This window comes from Cavia porcellus, unplaced genomic scaffold, assembly GCF_034190915.1.
Source record: "Cavia porcellus strain 051 isolate PalLab524CR breed Dunkin Hartley unplaced genomic scaffold, mCavPor4.1 scaffold_9, whole genome shotgun sequence".
NCBI lineage: Eukaryota > Metazoa > Chordata > Mammalia > Rodentia > Caviidae > Cavia > Cavia porcellus.
In genome coordinates this window covers 22994657-23018987 of record NW_026947492.1, presented here as the reverse complement: position 1 = coordinate 23018987, position 24331 = coordinate 22994657, and the positions used below count along the sequence as shown (strand labels likewise).

General features: G+C 37.4%; 1 protein-coding gene across 5 annotated transcripts in view; it reads left to right on the top strand.

Annotated features, from left to right (window-relative positions):
• Arhgap32 (Rho GTPase activating protein 32) overlaps window positions 1–24331 on the top strand; it is a 291311-nt gene that overhangs the window by 202164 nt on the left and 64816 nt on the right. For all 5 annotated transcript variants that reach the window (XM_063256063.1, XM_063256064.1, XM_063256065.1 and 2 more), the window contains 4 exons: window positions 157–249; window positions 1017–1139; window positions 3406–3483; window positions 20776–20857. In XM_063256063.1, coding sequence (XP_063112133.1) covers window positions 157–249; window positions 1017–1139; window positions 3406–3483; window positions 20776–20857 — 376 coding nt within the window. The remainder of the gene's footprint in view (window positions 1–156; window positions 250–1016; window positions 1140–3405; window positions 3484–20775; window positions 20858–24331) is intronic.

Genomic DNA, 24331 nt, shown 5'->3' with positions numbered 1-24331 from the left:
GAGTCATTGTGTCAGTGCCCTTAGTTTCAGTGGTCAGCTTCTGTAGAAGGTACTCTGGAGTTGTTAGATGCCTGAAGATCTGTAGCTCCCTCTCCCCAGAAACAACCGTTGTTACCTTTCCTGTGAGTCACATTATATCCTGCGCCTTTTCTGCAGTCCGTCACTAAGATGCTCATGGCTTACCTGTCCCGCCTTTCAGCCATTGCTGGCAACAAGATCAACTGTGGGCCTGCGCTTACGTGGATGGAGGTATTCATTCACCTTTCACAGAGACTGAACTCAGAATTGTTCTCTTAAGGCATTCTGTTGAGTTTCAGGAATCAAAAAATCAGAGTTTATTCTCATCTTTTGGGAGGATAGATGTGTAATATATGATACCTTATATCTTTCTTTAATAATTTGAGAAAGTAATTTTAACACATTTTAGTAATCTTAATGATACCTATTGTCTTGGTGTTCATAATTAATTTGAACAAGTTATATTTTTTCCAGTTAATAATTAAAAATGTTTTTCAGTTATTTATGAAAAAGTGACATTTTTTTAAAGGATATAATTTAAGAATGTGTAGAATGAAGCATTGGTATATATTGTTAATTTGCACATGCAGAAGTTAGGTTATTCTTTTCTCCCAGTGGAAATTGGGAAGGCAAGAAGGGAAGTAGATAGGACACAGAACTGTGAGCCAGGCTAGCTTACACTGGGATCTTGACTTTTTCATTATTTGCTGTGCGATCTTAGAAAATCTCCCCAAAATTGCAAAACTTCTTTCAACTTTAGTACCTTTACCGTTCAGTGCTGATAAAGCTTAGAGTCTTTTATAGTAGTTAGGATTACATTAGCTCATATGTAGTTTACACCACATGCATTAACTACCCAATAAAGGGAAGTTATATTTTTCCTCCAGACCATTAGGGTACTGTCTCTTTAAATCGAATTGTATTTTGTAAGCATCCCAAGAAACATGTGCAACACCTCATGTTTCTAATGATCTCACAGCATATGCTCTTCCTTACAGATTGATAACAGGGGAAATCACCTTCTAGTGCATGAAGAATCATCCATCAACACTCCTGCTGTTGGTGCTGCCCATGTCATCAAGAGGTACACTGCTCGGGCCCCTGACGAACTGACCTTGGAGGTAAATGACCAAAGAGGGGTGTTCGTTCTATGGCCACCACTGCCTTTCCAGCCTCATCCTGAACTGTTTCAGCCACTTAGTTAAAAATTTAAAAGCACCAGGCTTTTCTACAGTCCTTTATGTTTTAGTCTAGAATGTTTTATATTTTCTGTTTGAATGATTGCAGTCTTCCATTAGTGCTTCCTTCAGTGTCTTCTGTTTTTTCCAGGAATTGATCCTTGGTCTCTTGTTATCTCATTCCATGGCTAATAATGAACTCCAAAAAGTTAGAGTGGATGCCATTCAGAATTGTTTGCTGGCTTATCTCTGACACAGCACTACATGTAATTGTAGTTGCTTTCATATTTGTCTTAAAGGGCCTCTTGAAAGAGAGCCGAGCTTAGTGTTTCTAGTGCCTAAAATCAGCAATGGTGTTTTCTAAAATGCTTGCGGAAAATTGAGTTAAATAAAAGAAAGATGAAATGACTATTTCTTGCTATCACATGCAAAAAGAGGGGAATTAATTATCTTCCTTTTAAAATAGATATATTTGCTGATGAGAGACCAAATAAGCGCTAACTTGAATGCTTTATGAACAAACAGTGTAAGCTCGGATGGTGGTGTACGCCTGTAATCTTGGCATTCTGGAAGACTGTGTCAGGAAGATCACAGACTTGAGGCCAGGCTGGGCAACCTACTGACGTAGTGAGACCTGTCTCAAGATAAATTTTGAATAGCACTGGAATGTGGCTCAGAATAAAGGCACTAGCTTCAGTCCCCAGTGAAACACACATGCACACACAGAAGGAAAGAAAGAACAATGTGGGCTTTACAGGAGCTGAACTGTTTTTAAACTAAACTTTTAGATTCTGTGCAGAAAGAAAGACAGGTCTCTAAAGATGTTTGTCTGTTAGTAATTATGACTTTGTGAAAATGGTTGATTCATGACTTGAGAAACCAAGTGTGATTATAGAGTACTAAAAATGTACTGCATATTTCTAATAGTGCTCTCAAGTGTTTAACGTCTGTTTTATCACAAATATTAGCATGATTGAAAAAAAACTAAGCTTATTATTTAATAACAACTAGTATGTGTATAATTTTGTTTAAATTTGTGTAAAATCACTGTTTCACCTTTGACCGTGAAGAAAGTTAGCTTTTTAGAAGTGTTGTACTGTGCCTTCTGTTGAAAGAAGTGACATAACATTTTACATTAAGAATAACCCATCTTCAGACTTTTTCTCTGTGATTAAATAGGGTAAGTTAAATGCTCAGTATGCTGTTTAAAACTGTCCCAAATAAGTGAATCTGATCACCTGCAGTGCTCACAGTATTGAATCTCCTCAGCTTGCAATAAGTAAAGCTACTGCCTAACCTACTGTCTTAGTTACTTTTTAAGTCATTGCTGAGACAAAATACCTATGATCAAAGTTGGGAAAGGAAAGGTTTATTTCTTACAATTTCTGGAGGTTTCAGTCAATACTCAGTTGACTCCAAGGTAGGGTGGCATGGCAGAGCCACAGTTCATGGTGGCTGCAAACACCAAGGCAGAAACTAGCAAAAGAGCGAGACATACCTTCTTCCTGCCTTTACATTACATCCTGACTCCACCACTAGGCCAATGTAGCAGTCACACCCCTAATCCAAGCACTGGACGATGAACCAATCACAAATGCACAATGCAAATGCATGAGGCCAGGGGGCCACCAACATAAACCATGACACCTACCAAATGCCCCAGCTTCCCAGAACAATGTACTTCAGAGCATCAGTTGTTTGCCCTCGTGGGTGCACAAAGGACTAGAGGCTGTGGACCAGTGCTGCTGCCCAGCATCACAGAACTGTCACATGACATCACTAGCCTGGGGCAAGAATCAAATACCAAGTTTGAAGAACAGTTTTACTGAATACATTTCTCATTTGCACCATATTTATATCAAGCCGTCATAAGATGAAGACTGTATTTTAACAGAAGTGGTGATGATTAAAAAAAAGAGGGTGATGATGGTATGGCATCAAGTATTAAAAAGTCCTATGCTGAGACCTGTCTGTGGTGTTGCTGCATGTTAGTTGGATCCCAGTTTGGTGCTACATAACTTTTTGTAGAACTTAAACTAAAGGTAAAATTACTAAATTATTTTAAGAAGAGGTAGTATGATAGAAGTTATTATCTAGAACATGAAGTAGTATTTTAACTTTCTTGTACAGTTCAGATTTAAATTGTGAATATAACAGTTGGTTTATAGTTTAACTAAAACAGTTTTGCTTAAAACTTTGGTTCTCCTAGGTGGGAGACATTGTTTCTGTTATTGACATGCCCCCGAAGGTGTTAAGTACATGGTGGAGAGGCAAGCATGGATTTCAGGTAAGCAACAAAATACTTCTGTGGAAAAGTTTAAATAATAGTTTTCTCCATGTTTTATTAATATTTCTATTTACAAGATGTACGGACAGTGGATGTTGTCATCAGACATTATGTCTATAGTGATAGCAAAATGTAGATAATAATGGTATTAGACTTGGATTTCCCTATCTACCTGCTACTGTGGTTTTTATTTCTCTTCTTCACTTTTATATGGTGGGATAGCCAGTGTGAGCAGCCTCAGACCTGAGGACCTTTTACAGATGATCAGGCTTCTGAACCTGCCTTACTTTTAAACATACTGGCTTACCTCATAGTTTGCATGTATTTTGTCCTCAAAATCAAATTGCTTTGGTTAATATTTGGCTGTAACAATGCTCTGTGACTGTTGCTGGGACCTTTAAGTGTGTTAGATGCAGAACAGCAGCAGAGTGATTCTCAGCCACCGTGTTTACTTTTTCCATGTGTATCTAAACTATCTGTGAGACCTGGCAGTGGCATCTTTTAAGTTGACTTAGCTCTAATTTTAATAGAATGGATAGGTTTTCTTTTATCTTTTGAAACTATCCATAGAAGATCCTCTCAAAATGCTGTAAATTATATTTTTAATTTATATCCTCTATTTTTGTAGTTTTCTTACAAAAATATTTTGTACTTAGAGATTTGAGAACTAGTCCATCTTTATGTTTGTGTCTTTAAATTTTTTAACTGCTTTAGTTTTACATATTTAAAAAATTTCTAATACTTAATCTTTTTATTTAATACTGATATATTTTATTTAAAGCAGTTAATTCAGTATAAAATAATATATAGCATGGAAGCTGTAGTCCTATGTTGAGCAAATTAACCCTCTTATGTTTCAGTTTCCTCATTTTAAAAATGGGGATTGCAGGATTATTTTTTACCTCACAGACTTGTCATAAAGCTTAAATGTGTGAAATATGAAAAGTACTTACACAGGCTATTATATAGTTTTTGTTCATTAAATGTTTATTCTAAAATTTAAGTAATTCTGTTTTTTATTTTAAAATTTAATTTGTCCCTTTTTCTAGTACAGGTGCACATACAGAATTTAGCTTTGTACTGAAAACCAGAAAAATCACATCCATGTTGCTCTGTGGCTTTTCATGTTTGCATAATTGGGGCCTCCTTAATTTGCCCTCTGATTGCTTTATTGATCTGAATAATGCTGTTGATTAATACAAAACTAAATTGAACACTGGGATTATCTCCACTTTAGTAAGGGATAAAGGATTTTTGTTGATGTAAATGGGCCATAAATGTTAGCACCTCACAAATGACAAAAATGGGTTTTAAAACAGTGCATGTGGGGGTCTGGGGATTTAGCTCAGCGGCATAAGCGCCTGCCTTGCAAGCAGGCAGTCCTGAGTTCGATCCCTGGTACCAATAAAAACGAAAAAGACAAAAAAAAAAAAAAAAAAAGAAAACAGCGCATGGTTTTTAGCCTTCACACTGCTACCAACTTTCTTACACATAACCTTAGGACGGTCATTTTCTTTCTTTGATCTGATTTTTTTCTTAGAATCAAAGGTTTTATTTATAATCTATTCCTTCTCAACATTTTAATTCTATAATTATAAAAATAGTAGCAAGTTTTTCTGCACTTGTGTAACAAGTGTTTATTGAGTAATAGTTGTTTTAGGAATAGATTATCTGCTTATTTGACTCACACAAATTAGTGTTGCCTAATTACTTTGAAAGTCAAACTAAAACTAGTTGTGAAACATTTAGAATAAAAACAAGTGTTTTTATTTTTTTAACTTTCTTTCTTTATTTTTGACTTTGTTGGTACTGTTGATCAAACTCACAAATGACCTCACATTTGCCAGGCAGGCACTTGTGCAACTGAGCTAAATCCTAGGCCCCCAAAACAAGTTTTAAACTCAAGGAGATTTTTAATTGATTACAAAACCTTGTTCCTCTAGGAATGCTCTTGTCATCCTGATTGTTCTCAGAAAGCCAGCCTTCTCTGCAGTTCTATTGGGGTGTGCCTATGAAAAATGCAGTTCACATGGGGGAGCCCCCTAATCCAGGAGTAAGGCTTTCCATTGCACTGTCAAAATATGTTTTTTTTTTTGGTTTGGTTTAATGGAGTCCAGTATCTAGGGAAAGCCTCCAGTGTCTGAGGAAAGTCCCTGTTCTTACTGTGCCTCCGAGCTAGTCCATGTGCATGAGCAGGGGAGGTCACTGGGGAGACACAGTGCTGCCTTCTTCCATATGCACTGCTGAGTTTCAGAAAACTTCCCTGTAGTTAACCATCTCCCATCTTTACGGAGCGAGTACAGTTTTTGGAAGTTTTAATCAAAAGCAACGCTGTTTAGTGATGGACGGACCAGGGATCAGATCCATGTCTGTTATGTCGGCTGTTGGAGGACCACGAGGCGTGACTCTTGCAGGCACTCTCAGCATACTTGTTCAGTTCATTTTTCTGTGTATTCGAAAGGAGTATTTTTTCTTCTCAACCAGCAAGGGGTATAGTAAGGACTGGCTGACAGTAGCCTGCAAAGCACACTTGTTTATTGGTAGAAACATCGCTGTTACTATCTGTTTGGTTTTAATATAATGATGAGTAAATTCCATGCTAGTGAAAGTTCTGCATCGGGCCACTTGGGTTTTCTACCCTAGATAGATAGCTCTAGATTCTGAGCATGTACCCCTTTTGAAATACTCTGTTGAGAGAAGAAAATAACCATAGGTATTCTTGTGTATAATGTCTGTATATCAGAATCCTTTTATGTCTTGATTTTCAAGCTTAAAATGACTAGAATAACACTAAGGTGAGAAGCAGCATACTATATTAGTTAGGATTCTGTAGAAGAACAGAATCAATAGGAATACATATATTTATGCAAGAAGATTTATTAGGTCGGAGTTAGCAGAGACCTCAGAGGCAGAAAAATCCATAGCATGTGGGATCATGTCTGGAGGCAGGGGCACAGACTGGAGCTTTTCCAAAATAGTAACACTTCTTTTTTCTTTTCCCTTTCACTGTGTATAGGCAACAAGCCTGTGGTCGGTGCAATCTTGATCTGGGGTGAATCTTCTTCCCTCAGTTTGCTAGCCTGCATGTCAGTTATCACAGGAACACCCAGAATTGAACTTTACTAATCTGTGAGGCATTTTTAATCTACTCAAGTTAACATATCATGATTAATAATCACAGAAGGTGACAGAGCTGCCATGGTTAGTTCAGTTCAGGCATGCCTGTCCTTTATTATGCTCAGTGGAACCTGCATGGTCAGCTTCCTACAGGCCTCTAGCCATGTCCTGGAAGAGCCTCCTCAGAGCTGACAGCCACTGTTGGGAGTTACCAGTGGGGATTACTTTATGTAGTGGATTTATTGCATTCAGATCAACTTAGCCCATTTCCTATTTAGGACAAGGAAATGCAGCTTTTCTCCAAGAACTGTTCTCAGGAGAAATGAGAAATGGTTTTAAAGTGTTAGAGAAAATATTATTTATAAAAGTGTTCTGTGATCCCTTTTATAAGGGCCATATTCACATTTAAAGTTGTTTTCACATAAATTATAACTGAATTCCTTACATTTCATATACCCTGATGTAGGTAGGTTATACAGTCATACATGTTTATGTGTCTCTGTGATGTGTCTTTAACCTGGTTGGTTAAAGAGGACGACCTTCCCTAATGGAGGAGGACTGATCTTCAGCAGGGCTGCAGGTGTGTTCCTTGGCTCCCCAGTCCTCCATTAGCGCTTGAGAAGCGCCCACCCCCGGCACTTAGGCTGGCATTACGTCTGTGTTTCATGTGTCATGGAGGACCTTCTGGCATTGGGTGCGGTGTACCAAGGTAGTACAAGGAAGACAAGTGGGCCTTGAACTCTTTTCAGAGTCTCTCTGATGAGCAGGGAGATTCAGGGCTCCGCTGGAGTTCATGGAAGGATTCCCAGAGATTTGTATGGTTTGTGTATCTTCTGGGGAGATCCTTTCCAGGTGACCCCTGGTGTCTCTGTCACAGTGAGCAGCAGACTGACCAGACATGGAGCAGCATCTCTTGATTGTCCAGCTCCCCTGGCTCTGTTCACATACAGAACTGTGGGCTGTGCCCGAGACCACAGAAGTGGAAGTACAGCCAAGGTAGCCTATGTGGAAAGGACACCAGGGACTCTTCTTGGTGCTGGGCTAATCAGGACAGTGGTCTTCCTGGAGAGTTCATCCTGTGTTTATGCCTCAGGAGAAAGAGAGAAGAGGAAGCAAAGATGCGGGCTCTGTTTTTGTCTTGGTTACTGTTTTCATCTCGAGATAAAATACTCAATACCCACGAGTTGAAAAGGAAAAATTTATTTCAGTTCAAAGTTCATAATCATAATCAGCTGGCTCCAAGGCAGGGTAGCGTGACACAGAAGGTCCTTGTGGAAGATACCACTCATGGCATAGCAGATAGAAGGCAGCAAGCTGCAAGCAGCAGCAGCAAGCCTGCTGTCCCTCTCTTTGTATTCCATCCAAGCTCTATGCCTACTGATTGGTGCCATCTACCACCAGGGTGGGGCTTCTGTTATCTATACCCAGAGCTGTACTAATTCCAATCAGTGGACTCATTTAGTACCACACACCCTTTGCCTAGATCCAGACAGCTCTGAAGAGCCCCACCTGTGAGCTCATGAGGCTTTCTGGGGACATGTAGATACAAGACATACTAGCTTTCCAGGACAAATGCCAAGTCCTGTAGGGTGTCTTGCTCTTGAGTACTGCTGGGAAGTTTAGGGAAACTTCTGAACGTGTAGCTGTGTTCAGTTTTGTAGGTTTATGATGTATGGATCCCCCCGTTTCTTTTGTCAGGGTCCCATGTGTGTGGTCTCCTTTTTGGTCAGCCATCAGGGAGTAACTAGATACAGATTCCACACAGAGGCCTTTATATTACTAACACTGTGCAGTCACTGTGATTTGTGACTTCATTGTTATTTCACCTGATTTGTAGTATAGTTTTAGATTTGCAGAATGAAGTATTGTAGAACACCATCCCCTCTTACAATTTTCCTTTTATTTACACCTTGCTTTGCAGTATAGTGAGTGGAACTGGCAAATACTGACTTATGCCAGCCTTTAGCTGTCATCTCTGAGTTTACAGCAGCACACAGTGAAACACTCTGTCTTGAAATGTGGTCTGAGGAACCTTAGTTACTTTTCTCATTGCTGAGGCAACATACCCATTGCACACAGTTAAAAGGGGAAAGCTTCATTTAACTCACAGTTTGTAGAGATTTTAGTCTATAATCAGCTGTCTCCAAGGCAGGTTGGCTTGGCTGAGGAGAACAGTTTGTGGTGGACAGAAGGTAGCAAAAGACTTAGCAGTGTCTTTCTGTTCCTTTTATTTTATCCATACTACTTAGGGTGGGTGGTACTCACACCCTTAATCCTGGTGCCCTTGAGTCCGGCATTGCAGTATAAACCAGTTCCAGGGTCGCACACTGTAGATCCAGTGACCTCATAATCTCACCTGTGACAACATGAGGCTTTGGGGGGCATCTAAACACAAGCCATAACAGAACCCTAGGTAAGAATCACATAGATTAAAATGTAGTTTCACCTCTCCCCATGAATCAGTGCCATTCACGGACTGGGAGAGTAGAGAGAACAAAGCCACACCAGCAAGCAAGCCCAATCTGGGAACCAGCACCATGTGTGAACCACCTCCAGACTGGACAGCCAGACCCCAGCCCCTCGGCAAACAAGAAGTATCAATCACTCCCCACCCTGCCACTGTAGTGACAGGCTTATCTGGAGAAACACAGGCTGTGATGATAGCTATGCAGGTGGAATGAAATTGGATGCCCGTGGTGCTTTGTTGTTTCACTAACATTGCAGGTCTAGGGCCAGTAGTCTGATCATAGGTTCAGAGGATAGTGGTAGACAATGTGATATTTAGGGGGGATCTCCTTCTGAGGGTTGCAGCCATTGTTAATTCCTTATGGTCTTGAAGTCCTGTATTGTTTCCATTGTTTTGCTGAGTTGGGTTTTATTCTCTTCTGCTTTGTTTGATGTCAAATCCCATGGCAGGAACAGCTATTTCAAAGATAGCAAGATATATTATGGTAGCAATTTTGGACTTACTATTGGCTTGCTTTGAAGTCCTTTATTGCATTCATTCTTTTGTTTTTATTCCATTCTGTTCTGCTTGATTTTTACCATGTCTGAAGTTATCTGCAGCTTTTTTGAAGACATCAAAAGGCATTATGGTAACTATTGTTGATTTTGTAATGTTTTGAAATGTATCTTTTACACTGGTTCGTTTTGATTGGTTTTACTCTATTTTATCGTCTTTAGAATAAATAAATAAATGCAGTGTCAAATTCTGCCTTAAAACTACTGAAATAGTTTTTGGCCTTTGTTTTGTTGTAATGAATCATCTGGACATGGTATTTTAACTACCATCCGTCATTTTCCTTCAAGCTCACTCTTGGCATTGTACATTCGATGACATGCCTATGTTTTGAACAATTATGAGTAAGCCTGCTGCATGTATCCCTGCACAGGTTTTCTTGTGAGCATTTGAAGTCATGGCATATACCATGGAGTTTGTTTGCTGGACCATGTAGTAAGAATGTGTTCAGTTGTGTAAGATATTACCAACCTGTCTTCTAAAATGGCAGTACCATTTTGTATTTTCACTGTAAATGAGTGAGTGTTCCTGCTGCTGGCATCATCTGTAGTCTGTCTGTTTTATTTATTTATTTTGGTATTGAGAATCGAACTCATGGCCTTGCACTTGCCAGCAGGCACTGTGACACTGAGACATATCCCTGGCCTGCACTGCTATGTTATAATTGTCAAATTTTAAACAAATTTTAGTCAGTTCTGCTAGGCAGTAACGCTTTTGTGTTATTTTACAAAGTTAATCCGGAGAATAGCATTTACCAGGTACACTTAACAGTGCTCTGCTGCTGTCTTTACTGTTCTGTTACCAGTAATTGTTTTTACTATTTCTTTGCCACCAATTCTCAAACTGTATTGTGTTTAAGGATCAAGAGGACTTGTGAAAAAATTAAATCTCAGGGCCTGAGCCCCAGCATTCTAGTACTTGCAGGTAGTATGGGAGTCTTTATATTTGCCTGTGCGTACTGCAGGTCATTTGGGTTGGTAATGATGTGCATCTTGCAGGTTCTGTTCAGTGCACTGTCCTATCCCAGATCGTAATTCAGCTGTGAGAACAGAAGGATAAGTTCATTCATGTGTTTAAGCATACTGTTAATCTCTTTTCTTAAACTTCTGCAAGAAGAAAGTGTGAAATTATATTTACTATAGTAACTTGAAATCCTGAAGTCTGTTTTTTGTTGTTGTTATTGTTTCCTAACGACTATACTGAATCTTGTATCTTTGTTTTCTGAGGTGTTACATAATATAATATATTTCAGAAAAAAGGGAAAAAAAACCTATTTTTTGGTTTTGTTTTTAAAATAATTGGCATCACTATCAATTTTGTATTCCTGGTAGAAATCTGGGTTGAAATCCCTAAAAGCCTTTTTTCCCCTAAGTAAAAACTGTTTTAAAAATATGATGTTACTATCTTTCAGCATTATTTGTTCGGGTAGTGCAGTGTCTCTTAGAGTTTTATATAGGATCAACCAGCATATTGGAGGACAGCACAGATGTCTGAGCTTTAACCAGCTCTGCAGAGGATTGTCGTGCACAGACTGTGAGAACCTCTAATCCAGTCTCCCAGCGCCTGTGCTCCCATGGAGAGAGGCATGAGGACACAGTTGAGCAGTCATTCTGTCCCCAGACCATGCAGAAAGTCTTCCTTAAAACATGTTGCAGTCCACCTAATTCATGGATAAAACCCCGTTTAGAGATTGACAGAAGTTTATAAATCTCATGTTCTTTGATTCTCCACAGTGTGATCAAAGGTCAGGTATTTTATTTTTCATAGTTATCCCAGGATGTTGAGTGTTTTCATGCAGAAATGTCAGAGAAACAATTCTTGGACCATAGAAATTTCCTTACCGCAAAGTTTATTATGGTCCAAGTAACTAGTTTTCAGAAAAAGGCTTTATGCAGAAACACCAATTCAAGAAATGATGTCCTCCTAATATGCTCTGAAATCCTAGGCCCAATCTTTTCATTATATAAATTCAAATAGAGAAAAATGTTCCTTCACTGGTTAATTAATGGAAAACCATTTTATATAATAGGTTTTCATCTGTAATGTTATATAATTTCAAGAGGAGAGGAAGTTCATGATACTGCAAAAAAAAGTAATTGCTAATGCTTATTGAGTGTTTTTATGTGTAATGTTCTAAATGTTTTTCATTGATCTGTAATCTCACAACTTGAAGAATATGCTATTATCTTTTTCCATGTGGAAGAAACTACAGCATAGAAGGGTGAAACAGCTCTTGTTACCTCACTGTTCAGTGCAGCACTTACATTAAAACTGAGGCCTTCTGGGCAGAGAACACATCTCTGTAGTAATTCAGTGACAGTAATACTTCTACTTGTCTCTTTGTATGAATCATAGATTTCTATAGTAGAAAAGACGACAGTGGACCATCTGGCTCTAAACTGTTATTTCCAAATAATAGAAGTCTAGAGACAAAGATACTTATTTTTCTGAAAAACAATAAATAGGTAGTATAACCAAGGCCAGAGCAATAGCATGGTAAGTTCCAATTTTGCACATTTTTCCCCCCTTCAATTGCAGAAATGTGTCAGTCTTAATTTATTTTCAGTGTTTGTTGCTGATGTTTTTATTATTACCATTAACACAGTTATTACTGTTTAGACATAAATTTGTTACTTGGTAACTTTGTTAATTTATAGTATCAGACTATGTCACAACAAGTGATACTTAAGCATTCAATTTTGTAGAAGCAGTGGACAACATAGCTGTAGGCACCAGCTCTTAATCACATTAAATAATATGCCTGTTCTTTATGGTAGATATTTTCTAAAATTTCTTCTTATGGTTTTAAATAGGTTTACAAATAATACAACTGTCTACTAATAAAAATTTCAAATCAATGTAAATTCTCATATATGAACAAAATTTATATTTTAAAATATACAATATGTATTTAGCTATAAATACTGGAAAGAACTAAAGGCAACCTTATAGACTAGCTTTTCTACAGAATAGCAACATTGTACCAGGCAGAAAATATAATAAAACTCATTTATATAGTAGCATCAAAATATGAGATATATTAAAAAGAGCTGGGTAAGGCCTGTACCCTGAAGTACAGAGCATTGCTAGGAGAAATGAAAAGTCCCAGATAAATGGAGAGATACGTGTTGTCAATGGCTTTGGAAGCTTATATTATTAAAATGCTATTTCTTTTCAAATTGATCCCATTCGGAATCCTGGAAAACACTTGTGTAGAAATTGACAGACAGATTAAATATTTCATATGGAAGTAAAAGGGCCTATAATAGAAAAGCTGAATGAATAACACTGAAGAACACTAATTAAAATTTACTAGGAAGATTTACTATAAAGTGGTAGTGTAAGAGAGTGTGCCTGTCTCTAAGGAGAAAGACAAAGAAGTAGTTCAGTGGAACAGAAAAGTCTAAAATTAGACCAGTAAATACAAGGACAACTGGTTTTTAACAAAGTTTCAAAGATAGTACATTGAGTAAACATGGTTTATAGTTCAAAAAAACAAATTTTTGCAGCATCTGCAAAAATTAACTTAAAATTGATTATAAACTGATATAAAAGGTAGACTGTAAAACTTGTAGAAGAAAACAAAAAAAAAATTTTGCCTGTAGATGTAAAGATTTCTTAAATCCTATATCAAAAGCAATTTATATAAAACTAGCATTTTATCAAGTTGTAAAAGGTTGGTTTTTTGAAAAGCACTTTTTTGTTTTGTTTGTCTTTTTGAGACAGGGTCTCAATATGCAGTTCAGGCTGGCTTTGAGCTCACATTGTAGCCCAGGCTGGTCTCGAACTCACAATGATCCTCCTGCCTGAGCCTCCCAAGTGCTGGGATTATGGATGTGAGCCACACCACACCCGGTGAAAGACACTGTTAATTGAATAAAAAAGGAAGATCTAGACTATTAGAAAATATTTGCCGTAGTTATATCTTAGAAAGGATTTATAGCCAAGACATATAAGGATATGTCAAAAGTCAGATAGAAATAAAACTCAGTTTATGACAGGCAAATATTGGAGCAGACACATGACCGGAAGGATATGAATGGCCAACACATCAAGAGATATGCAACCTCATGTCAGGAGATGTGCAATTATTAGAGAAACGCAAATTAAAACAGCACTGAGTCTCAGCCCCATCCTAGTGATGCTGAGAATATGGAAGAGGTGGAGAGCTCATGCTGTGCTGGAGTGAGCCTAAGATGCCACACAGCCAGTTTGGAAAACAATTGGCAATTTCTTGGGTTAAACATATACCTACTGTACTGTAGAAAACCAGCCTGTGAGTTTGCTTCCCAACAGGGACAAATGGATGAAAGACAAACAGACCAAGAGTTTAGAATATGGAGACTAAAAGACTCTTGTCTCTGGTGGACAGAGAGCCCTGCACGTCTGGCTAAACCTTGCTTTGGTCTTCAGTTAGACACAGGTTCAAACAATTAGTACCCGAAGATTCACCTGCCTTCTACTATCTATAGTACCTGCCCAGGCAAACAACCAGATCTCAATTGCATTAGTTTTTCCTTAGCACCTGCAGCGTGCCAGCCTCCCTGCGTATTGCCAAAAGAGCACAGCTTACTGTTTGTCTTCTTTGTGCTCACAGAGGAGGTCAGTTAGGCCTCGATTAGCATTATCTGGTCTCCCACACTCTGTGATCTACACTTTCCATTCTTAAGTACTTAACGTAAAGAAAACCTGTGTCCCCACAGAAACTTGTACCTGAATGTTTATAACATCTTTATCTATAATAGACCAAAACTGTAAACAACCCTAATGTTTGTCAGTGGTGGATACACAAATGGGAGTGTTCATGTAATGGGATATGACTGGGAAATAAAAAGTGAGCCACTGGTATATATAATAGGACATCTTCAGAATAATTATACTGCGCAGGAGAAGGCAGGCAACATGAGTTCATTCTGCAGGACTTCATACAAAATGATAGGAAATGCAAATGCAGTGTAGTGACAGGAAGTAGATCAGGAGTTGCCGAGGAGCAGGGTTGGGAAGAGGGTTGGGGGATTATGAAAAGGTACAAGGAGACATCTGAGTTGATTAATACAATTTTGATTGTTGTGATAGCTTTAGGGGTGCCAGAATTTTCAAAATGTACTTCAAAAATACTTGCAGTTTATTGATTTTTGATTGCCAGTCAAGGAACATAGAAGAATAAAACTACTGAAGCAGTCCTTGATCTAGCTTTGTTTACACATCCAGTCCACTTGAAGTCTCTATACCTCTGTCTCTGACATTCATGTATTATTCTTTGTGCCATTTTTAAATGACAGATTTTTATTTTCTGTTGTATCTGTGTTCGAAGATTCCTGAAGTGGTTTTTTGCTTCTTATGTTCCTCCCTTCTGCTTTGAAAGCTGTATGTTGCTACTGGTTTGCTTCCTAAAACATACTTGCTTCTGTCTCTCAGATACTCAGTTTATCACTTTCATTTCCTGCAGAAGGCAATCTCAAACTCCCTATTAGGATGAATAAAATTATTGATGATCTCTGAGCCCACTGACCTTTTCATTTTCAGTCTTATCCTCCTCTTCTCTGTTTCATAAACTCACATTGGCCATACGTTACTATCACGTCTCCCCTCATACACACACTTCTTGTCTTGTCTTATCTATGTGTCCTTCCATTTACAATGTCTTCTTCATCTTCCTTTTGAGGAGGAACTGTAAGGCAAATTAAGTGTAGCTTAAAGCAGTTACAAATTATTTTATCTTATTTGAGCTAATTAGAAACAAATTCAGAAATTTATAAACTTGCTGTGTAGTGAATAGTTACGCATAATGCTCCATATTATGTTCAGAACTAGCGTTCTATTATTCGCTCCACTTTTTCCCTGCACCAACTTTTTGTCTTTACTATCCTTATCTAGATTCTGGGACATCATTGCATTGAAGGTGAGACTCCTCCACCAAGCCCCCCAAAATTTATAGTTGGAAAAGAATCTTGTAACAAAAAATAGAATAGCAGGAGAGCAGTCAAGTTCAACAGTGTGTATAGCACCCATGGAGGGGGTATCAATAAAGGATGACTGCAACCAGTGGCCTTCAGTCAGGCTTACGTGGTATCTTCCTCAACAGCACACAGTGAGTGTTAGAGAAGTGGCAGGACAAAGAAATCAGACCCAGGCTTGCCGAGGTAGGAAGGTAGGAAGAAGAATCTGTGATAAATGAGCTAAAGGAGAAAAGCATGCTTTCAGATTCTTCTGCCAAACTGTGTGAACTGACAAAGCTTTTAAGTCAGATTTTACCTTTTGTCTTTAGATGGAAAGCAGTAGTCTGGGGAGATGAAAAGATCCTTTGTAAGCTTTTGTGTCCTTTAAGCAAACAGAGTGTCCAGAAGAGCTCTAAGTCTTCACTGTCTTCATCTCACAGTCCTTCCTATTTTAAGGAGCTTATTGTAGTTTCCTTCAGCATTCACTTATCATGTGTATTCCTAAACATTTCCTGTTTCTTTTCTTGCATCACTAGAGGTCTTTGGGTTAAGGCAAAAATAGATGCTTCCTTATTCCTCTTACATAAGCAGTCATCCTCGATTTCTGATTTCCCTTTTCCTGACATTTCTCTTGACTGACTTGACACAAGCATTTAAAGTTCTTGTTGCTGCGTCTTTTTTGCCTGAGTGATTTCCCATGTGAAATTTCTGAGGTTTGGATTGGACCGCCTTCTCATTTAGACTCTTGTCCTAGGCTCCATTCCCTTTCATATCTTTAAATACCATACTTAATCCTGATCCCTGGTGGTGTTTCTGATTTTCAAACTGGTATATCCACTGTAAAGACAAAGAAGCCAGAAGCAATGTGGCATTTTTTGGGAAATAGAGACTGGGGAGACTTCAGTGGGAATGTTTCAGAGAACTTCAAGAAATACTCAAATACCAGTAAATGGAGTCAGAAATTGTTAAGTAAGGAATTGAGAAATTTACTTTCAGTTTTCGCTTTTTTCTATGTATAGCAACTGCTGTTTCTTTGCCCCAAACCCTGCAAAAAGAAGAAAGCACATAGTTTTCTATTTGTTGCCACTGCTAATTGACTACATTGACTTACCTGGTTGTGCTGGTGTAAAGGTAGTAGGTGTCAGACAGGGCAGTCTGAAAAACAGTGGGTTCTTAGATGTTTGAGGAATAAGGAAGTTGATAGGCATTTCTATACAGTGGGCCATGAAGATTTCTCAGTGATGGGGTTTTATTCCACCTACCCCGCAAACACATGGCGTGTACATATGGAAGTATATTGGTTTAGTTCAGGGGCTAAGATGTTGCTAGATTGGTTTGTCAGATTAATATTATAAGGAAACCAAAGATACTGCTTTAAAGTGCTAGTGGTCAACTGCAATGTCCACACTGACTAGCAAGAAGGAAAGGTGGAAAAGAAGGGTAGGTAGCCTAGAGGGGAAATACAAGTGTGAAAAGGATAGGATGTCTTGAGTTTTAGCTTCAGTTGTCATGGAATATAAACACTAGAGACTTGGGAAGACAGGAAGTTGTAGTCAGAAAATGAAGTATTAGAGTCTAATTCTCCAAGGCTAACCAACCCATGATGTATGTCTGTGGGAGAGAGCCGTTCTTTACTAAGCTTCATAAAAATATTTTCCTTTGCAGATAGACTTAAAGTTTCACTAGCCATAAATTAAACCAAAGAGGCTGGTCCGAAGGTAGTGAGTTATCTCAATTGATTGTTCACAGTCAGTACAGATTGAACTCCTTGTTCTACTCTTTCCCCCCTTCTCACTACTGCACTTGACTAGTCTTAAAAAAAAAAAAAAAAAAACTAAAAAAAAAATTAAACCAAAGAACCATTAGAGCAAGTATTTTTAAGAAGCCAATGATAAATACATTGTTGTTATATTTAAATTACTTTTAGTAGTTGTTTTGTGTTTTTGGTTTCAGTTGGTTGCTTCAGTGACGCTATAGTTAGGTTAGACTTGCTTCCTGAGCAGTGATTCTTTTTTGTTCCCATTGCTACTAACTTGTCGTTGTTAGAATTTTTGGCACAGTTAGAGGGAGAGAATATAAAGTAAAAGTGGCCTTTATTTTAAGAGCACGGAGAGAATCCCATGACCACTGGGGGTCTGGCTTTCTCTGCCAGACATGTGGTGTGGAGGCATACATATAGCTTTGGCCTGGAGTGCTGCCTAAAGGGGGCATTTCTGATGTGAGAGCAGCCAATTGGAACTCATTTCACGCCACAGGTAAATTGCCTAGGGGCGGGGAGAATGACCTCAAGGTAAATGTCCCTTAGTCCCTCCTCCCACTGCTGTAATTTCCTATCTAGGGCAAAATCCTTTCAGTCATAGAGGCTGTTATGTTTTTAAGTATCTGGAGACATTATCCTGTGCAAATCTTCCCAGTCTCTTGTACTTGGTGGTCAGCCTTGTCCAGAAACTGAATTATTCTTGCAGCTGGTATCATCATTTTAAACAAGCTTGCGAGACAGCTATAGGATATTCAGTGCTTGAACTATTGAGAAAACACAAGAATAGAGTACAATAAACATATACCAGCTCCCTCAGGCATAGGCTAAGTTAGCCCTGTGTCATATTCTTGGAGAAAGGTTTCTTAAATGACCTGCATGTCTACATGCAGAGATGAGTAAAATGTAACTCAAAGGTTAAGACAGCGAAGGGGACGGGTGCGCTGTGATGCCAAGCGTTTTGTCCCATTTTAGTCTCCATCAGACTTTGCAAGCCGTTAAGTCCCAGGGAAGTAACCTGAGAAACCGTTACTATAACCCTCACATCAGAGATGTTATCTACAGCAGAGCTGTGTGGCCTCCAAAATTAGAGACTTTAGTTGACTAAGAATAAGTGAAGCTGGAGGGCTTATTTAGCTTTTTTCTTGGTAGCAGTTTCTTCTTTCATACAAACATTCTACTTTTAGGGTTTGATCAGGATCTCATGACGGATCTCTTGAAGCATGCCATGTTACAAAGGCAGTAGTTTATTGTGCCCAGAAGTTTATTTTGTGATGCTATATCTTCTGTCCCACCGTGAAGTTTCTATTATACTTCTATTATACTTTCTATTATACTGAAGTCACTATTATACTACATGAGAAAGGGAAGCAAGAGGGCGGGGATTAGAGTTGGCATTAGATGTGTCCACTGTAGATCTCATAGTACACAGCAGGTCTCACCAACATCTAATACTAAAACACTGGGACAAATTTAAGAGGTGAAAATTAACTTACATGACTTAGTTCCCTGAAGTTCATTAAGCTTTACTCAGTCTTTGTGAGCAGGTAATGGAAAACTGGTTTTTACTTGCTCAAAGATATTTGAATTTAGAAGCTAGGAGAGGTGCTTTCACATCAATTCTTGATAGGTATGTAGTATAATCCTACCTAAACTTCAAATTTAGGAAACTAACCAGTTTGCTCCAGATAGGAAACAGATGAGCCAAGTTTAAAGCCTGAACTTGTCTCTGTGGCATTTCTCAAGTGCTTATAAGTTAAAATGAATTAAGATTTAATGGAAATACAATATTTGAGAGTGAGAAAACTTAAGTGCATACACACCAAAAAAATGTTAAGTGTTATGTGTCCTAGCCATTTGGCAGGGGTGCTAGACCCTCTAGCTGTTCTGTTATGTAACATATGGGAGTAGTAACAGGTAATATTTAGGATGTGCTTACTGAATATGTATGTAAATCCACTTAATTTCTATTAAACCTAATAAATATAGCTATTATCATCATTTTTAGACAGAGAAACTGAATTCTACAGATGCTAAGTTATACTGCCCATCTGTTAAGAGGCAGAGGTAGCACTGGACCTAGGCCTCTCCCTTTCAAGGCTACACTGTTAACCAGTGTACTTCATGCCCTTTGATTGGACTTGTTCAAGAGGAAATGAGAAGCTTTCAAGTTCAGTATTTCCTGGTTCCAACTAGTCTTGGAAGAATTCTACCTGTTTAGTGAAAAAGGAAGTCAAGTCGAATATGTTACAGAATTTCACCAGTGAAACATACATGCGAGGCATCTTTTTAGAAGGCAGTGCAGATAGAGTGTTACGAATCTCAAATAAAAATCTTTCAAGCAAAACTTATATTTTCTCAGTAATCCCCTTTCAGCTCATAATTACTGGTTGCATCTTCATAATGTTAAGAAGTATCATAGAATATTGATCCAGAAATTGAAATAAGAAAGCAGCAAATGAATATATGAAAATAATCCCACACAGATGGGAATTATATAGCTCAGAAGTTCTTGATGAGTCATGCTCTTGGAAAACATCTCATTCTTCCCCAGAGTGTGTCAACAGAGGGAGATACAGCGTGATGGAGTTTTCATGTTTCAGCTTTTAACATCTGCTGCATGGCAGCCCAATTATGCCCTATCTAAGGAAATACCTATAAATATTGGTAAAGATTTCCTTTTTACTTTTTTGTTGTTGTTGTTTATCTCTGTATTTATTTTGTTGGCCACACAGTATCTCTGGATGATCTGAAGCTCCAGTGTTTTCCACATAGAGCTTGTTAGGATTCAACCTGAAGCCATCCTGGCTGTGAGGTCAATGTGATATGTTCTTCATAGTCAAAGGCTGTTAGCACTGCTGAGATTGGCCATGGTCTTCTGTATTGCTGTTGCTTTTCCCATGCCCTGCTGCTCTTATGCAGCAGGGATCACCAGCATTTTAAAAGAGTATTTCAGAAATTTATTTTAATTATGTTTTGTTTCATAAAACCTGTAGGAAAGTAAAGAGAAAATTCAGAAAAATTGGATTTTTGGTGTAGTGTTGACTTTTAAAAAATTAAAGAAATACACTAAACAGTAGAACAGAGATGGCTACGTAACTAGATTGAGACATCAGCAAAGTGAATTATTAAGCAGTAAAAATAACTAGCAAGTGCGTGCCTAAGCTTGTTGTCACGCTAAATGTTTTAATTGGAGTAAAAGACATTTGAGAAATTAAACACTAAAACTAAAAAGGCAGACTTAGATTTTTGGTTAGAACTCCCCACAGAACTCTATATACTCATAGCAACAGATTGTCTTGTTGTTTGTTTGTGTAATTGGCATCATCTTCTATTGACAATCTTGGAATAACAGAATCAGTTGGGAGGATCTGTGGAGTACATTACTGGAACTGAGTTGGCAGTGTTCACATACTGGTCTTTGTGCTGGTTTGAAATCCTCTGTTTGTTGCCCTCTTTAGGTGGGACTCTTCCCTGGACATTGTGTTGAGTTAATTAACCAGAAAGTTCCCCAGTCAGTGACCAACTCAGTACCAAAGCCAGGTAAGTGTGCTGTCTCATTGGTGTGTTTGTGATCAGCTACTCAGATATTCTATTCCAGCTTGTTTTTCCCTTCTTTACATTCATTGGTATACTATGCATTTTTAGTGTTTTAAATATCTTGTTACTCTGTTGATCATTTCACAAAGGTTTGCATTAATTCAAATTTTTAAACAATTTAAAGGAAATGTGTGCTCTCTTAAGCTTTGTTACTGTACGCTTTTATAATGAGACAGTAGGAAAATAGTTTATTATTGAATAAACTGATTTAAATTAGTTTTAAAGCAGTATTATGGAAATAGTATGATTAACTAGAAATTAATAATTGAAGAAAACATATTTTATCAGTGGCTTTGATCATCAAAACTACTTTAAACAGCACTTCTTATTCTAGTAAAGAATATTAATATCTAGTAAAGAATATTTCCTGATATTAAAATATCAGGAAAACTGGAATTCTTATCTTCATTGGTGTGAGTTTTTCTGGGTAAGATTCTATAGAATAGTCTGGAAATGTTTGATCTGATGTAAATTTTAAAAAATAATGAAAACAAAAACTGAAAAATTTTAAAGGGAAGAAGTAATCAAATTTATTTTTGCTAATTCCATTTCTTCTCCCCTTTTCTTCCCAACAAGTAAAAGGGGGAGAAATTGTTTACCTCAGAATTTGTGTTGCTTTTCCTTATATATCCAGGGATTAAGACCGATATATAAGATTGAAGGAGAAAAAAATATTTTTCTTCTGTATTCCATAGTTTTTGCCCCAAAATTATGCACCAGCCAGTCCTCAGATAGATAATTTAGGTAAAAGTGGAAGGTAATAATGCCTTTCAAAGCCCCCATTTCTTCATTAAACACTGGGGAACTGTTCCAGTTTTTCTTGTAGGAATTTATTTTAGGAAGACTGGCTTTATTGCTCCATAAAGAGAGTACTTCAAAACCAGGTTCTTTGCACTTCACTTGAGCCAAGAATTCATAGTTACTTTTAAGGCAGTTTTATCCTGTTTTGGGTAAACTAGTAAGTTTTTTTTTTTTTTTTTTTTTTTAAATAAAAAGACTTTCTGTATGGGTTTTTGCTTGGTAAATATTCATTAGTAATTGTGGTGACTATAGTTTCTTTTTAAAAATATGCCATTAGTCACTTTCAAAATACCACCTTCAGTGATTGTGATATAATTCACATACCATGTAATTCACCTTTTTAAAGTACGTAATTCTGTGGTTTTTAGTATATTCAGAGTTATACAACTATTGTCATGATTAATTTTAGAACATCTTGATTACTCCAAAAAGAAATTGAGCATTCATTAACAGACATTTCTTCTCACCTGCTTTACCACACCACCACCACCACCACCACATGTCTTATGCAACTAATGGCTCTACGCCCATCTCCGTTTTTCCCTATTCTGGATACTTTATATAAATAGAATGACGTATTATGTGACCTTTGATGACTAGCTTCTTTTACATCTTGAAAGTGTTTTTATCAATCTGTATCAGCATATGTTTTAAATGGCCGAATACTATTCCATTGTATACATACATCGTATTTTATTTGTCTGTTCATTTGGGGTTATCTTCATTTTGGGCTACTGTGAATATTTGTGTGTACTTTGTGTGAGTGTGTGTTTTCATCTTTCTCAGGCACATGTCTAGGAGTAGAATTGGGCTATCATACCTGAACTCTAAATTGAACTTTTTGTTAAACTGTGAATTGTACCATTTTGTAGTTCCATATATAGTGTATGAGAATTCTAGTTGCTCCATTTTCTTGCCAAAACTTGTTACTTGGATTTATTTTATTGGCATCTTTGCAGGTGTGAAGTATATCACTGTGATTTTAATTTGCATTTCCCTGATAGCTATTAATACTCTGCATCTTCCTGTATGTTTGTGGCAGTTTACACTATTTTCTTTGGAGATTCTTTGTCCATTTTTTACTGGATTATTTGACTTTTGATCGTTGAGTTGTAAGTCTTCCTTATATATTCTAGATATAAATTCTTTATCAGATAATAGTGATTTACATGTTTTTTCACATATTTTAGGAGTTGTCTTTTACTTTATTGATGATATCCACTGAAGCAAACAAGCTTAATTTTCATAAGCTACTTTATTTTTCTGTTGTTGTATATGTTTTTGGTGTCTTTTAAGATGATACTGATTAGCCCAAGATCATATAGATTATCTTCAACATTTTCTTCTGAGTTTATAGTTTTCAGATTTTTACAAGTTAATTTATGATCCGTTTTTTAAATCGAATTTTTAGGTGTAGTGTAAGTCAGAGACTCAACTTCATGTAGATATTCAGTCAGTTGTCCCAGAACTATTTGTTGAAAAGATAATTTTTCCTGTTCAGTGGTGTTGACACCTTTGTAAAAATCATTTGACCTTAGACTCATGAGTTGATTTCTGGACTTTCAGTTTTGTTCCATTGATCTGTATGTCTGTTCTTATGCCAGTTCCACCCTGTCTTGATTATTGTTGTTTTATATTAAGATTTGCAATCAGGAAATATAAATCCTATGCTTTATTCTTGTTTTAATAGGTTATTAGACTTTTTTTTTTTTATATTGGGGATCGAACCCATGGCCTTGCACTTGCCAGGCAGGTGGCAAGTGCCACTGATTAGGCTTTTGAGTCCCTTGTAATTATGTGTGAATTTTAGAATCACCCTATCAATTCTACAAAGAAGTAAGCTGGGCTTGTGATAAGAGACTGTATTGAATCTGTGTAAGTTGGGAAAATGTTTCCACCTTAACAATAGTAAGTCTTCCAATTTCCAAACAGGATGTTTCCTTATTTAGTTAGATAATCTTTAATTTCTTTCAATGTTTACTATTTTCTTTGTAAAATACATTTTATTAGTATATGTATGTAGTACATGGTAAATATATTCAAAATAGGAAATTGACACACACACATCACAACTTGATCTTTTTACTTCCCTTTTCCTCCTTCTCCCTGCTGTCTCTTACCTTCCAGTTTTGCATCTTTCATTAAAAATCCTTTTTGATGTTACTGTAACTAGAATTTTAAAAATTTTATTAATGTTTATTGCAAGTGCCTAGAAATATTTTTATATTGCTTTTGTATCCTGAAGTCTTACTGCATAGTTTATTCTGATTGTTTAAAAATGCCTTCCTTGAGATTTTATGCACACAAAATCATGTCTTCAGCCAATAGAGATCTTCCCTTTCAGTCTAGATGCCTTTCATTGATTTTCTTGCCCCATTGCCCTGCTGTGGGCCTCAGTACAGTGTTAAATAGAACCTCAAGCACAAGCACCCTTGGCTGATGTCATATCTTAGGCAGAGCCATGACTGTCTCAGCCCTGGATGAGATGTCAGCTGTGGGTTTCATAGATGCTCCTTATTAAGAGGTGTCCCTCTCTGTTTCCAGCTTGTTGCATAGTTTCATAAAAAGGGTGCTGGCTTTTTTAAAAAGGCAGTCAGCTTATCTGTTGAGATGATC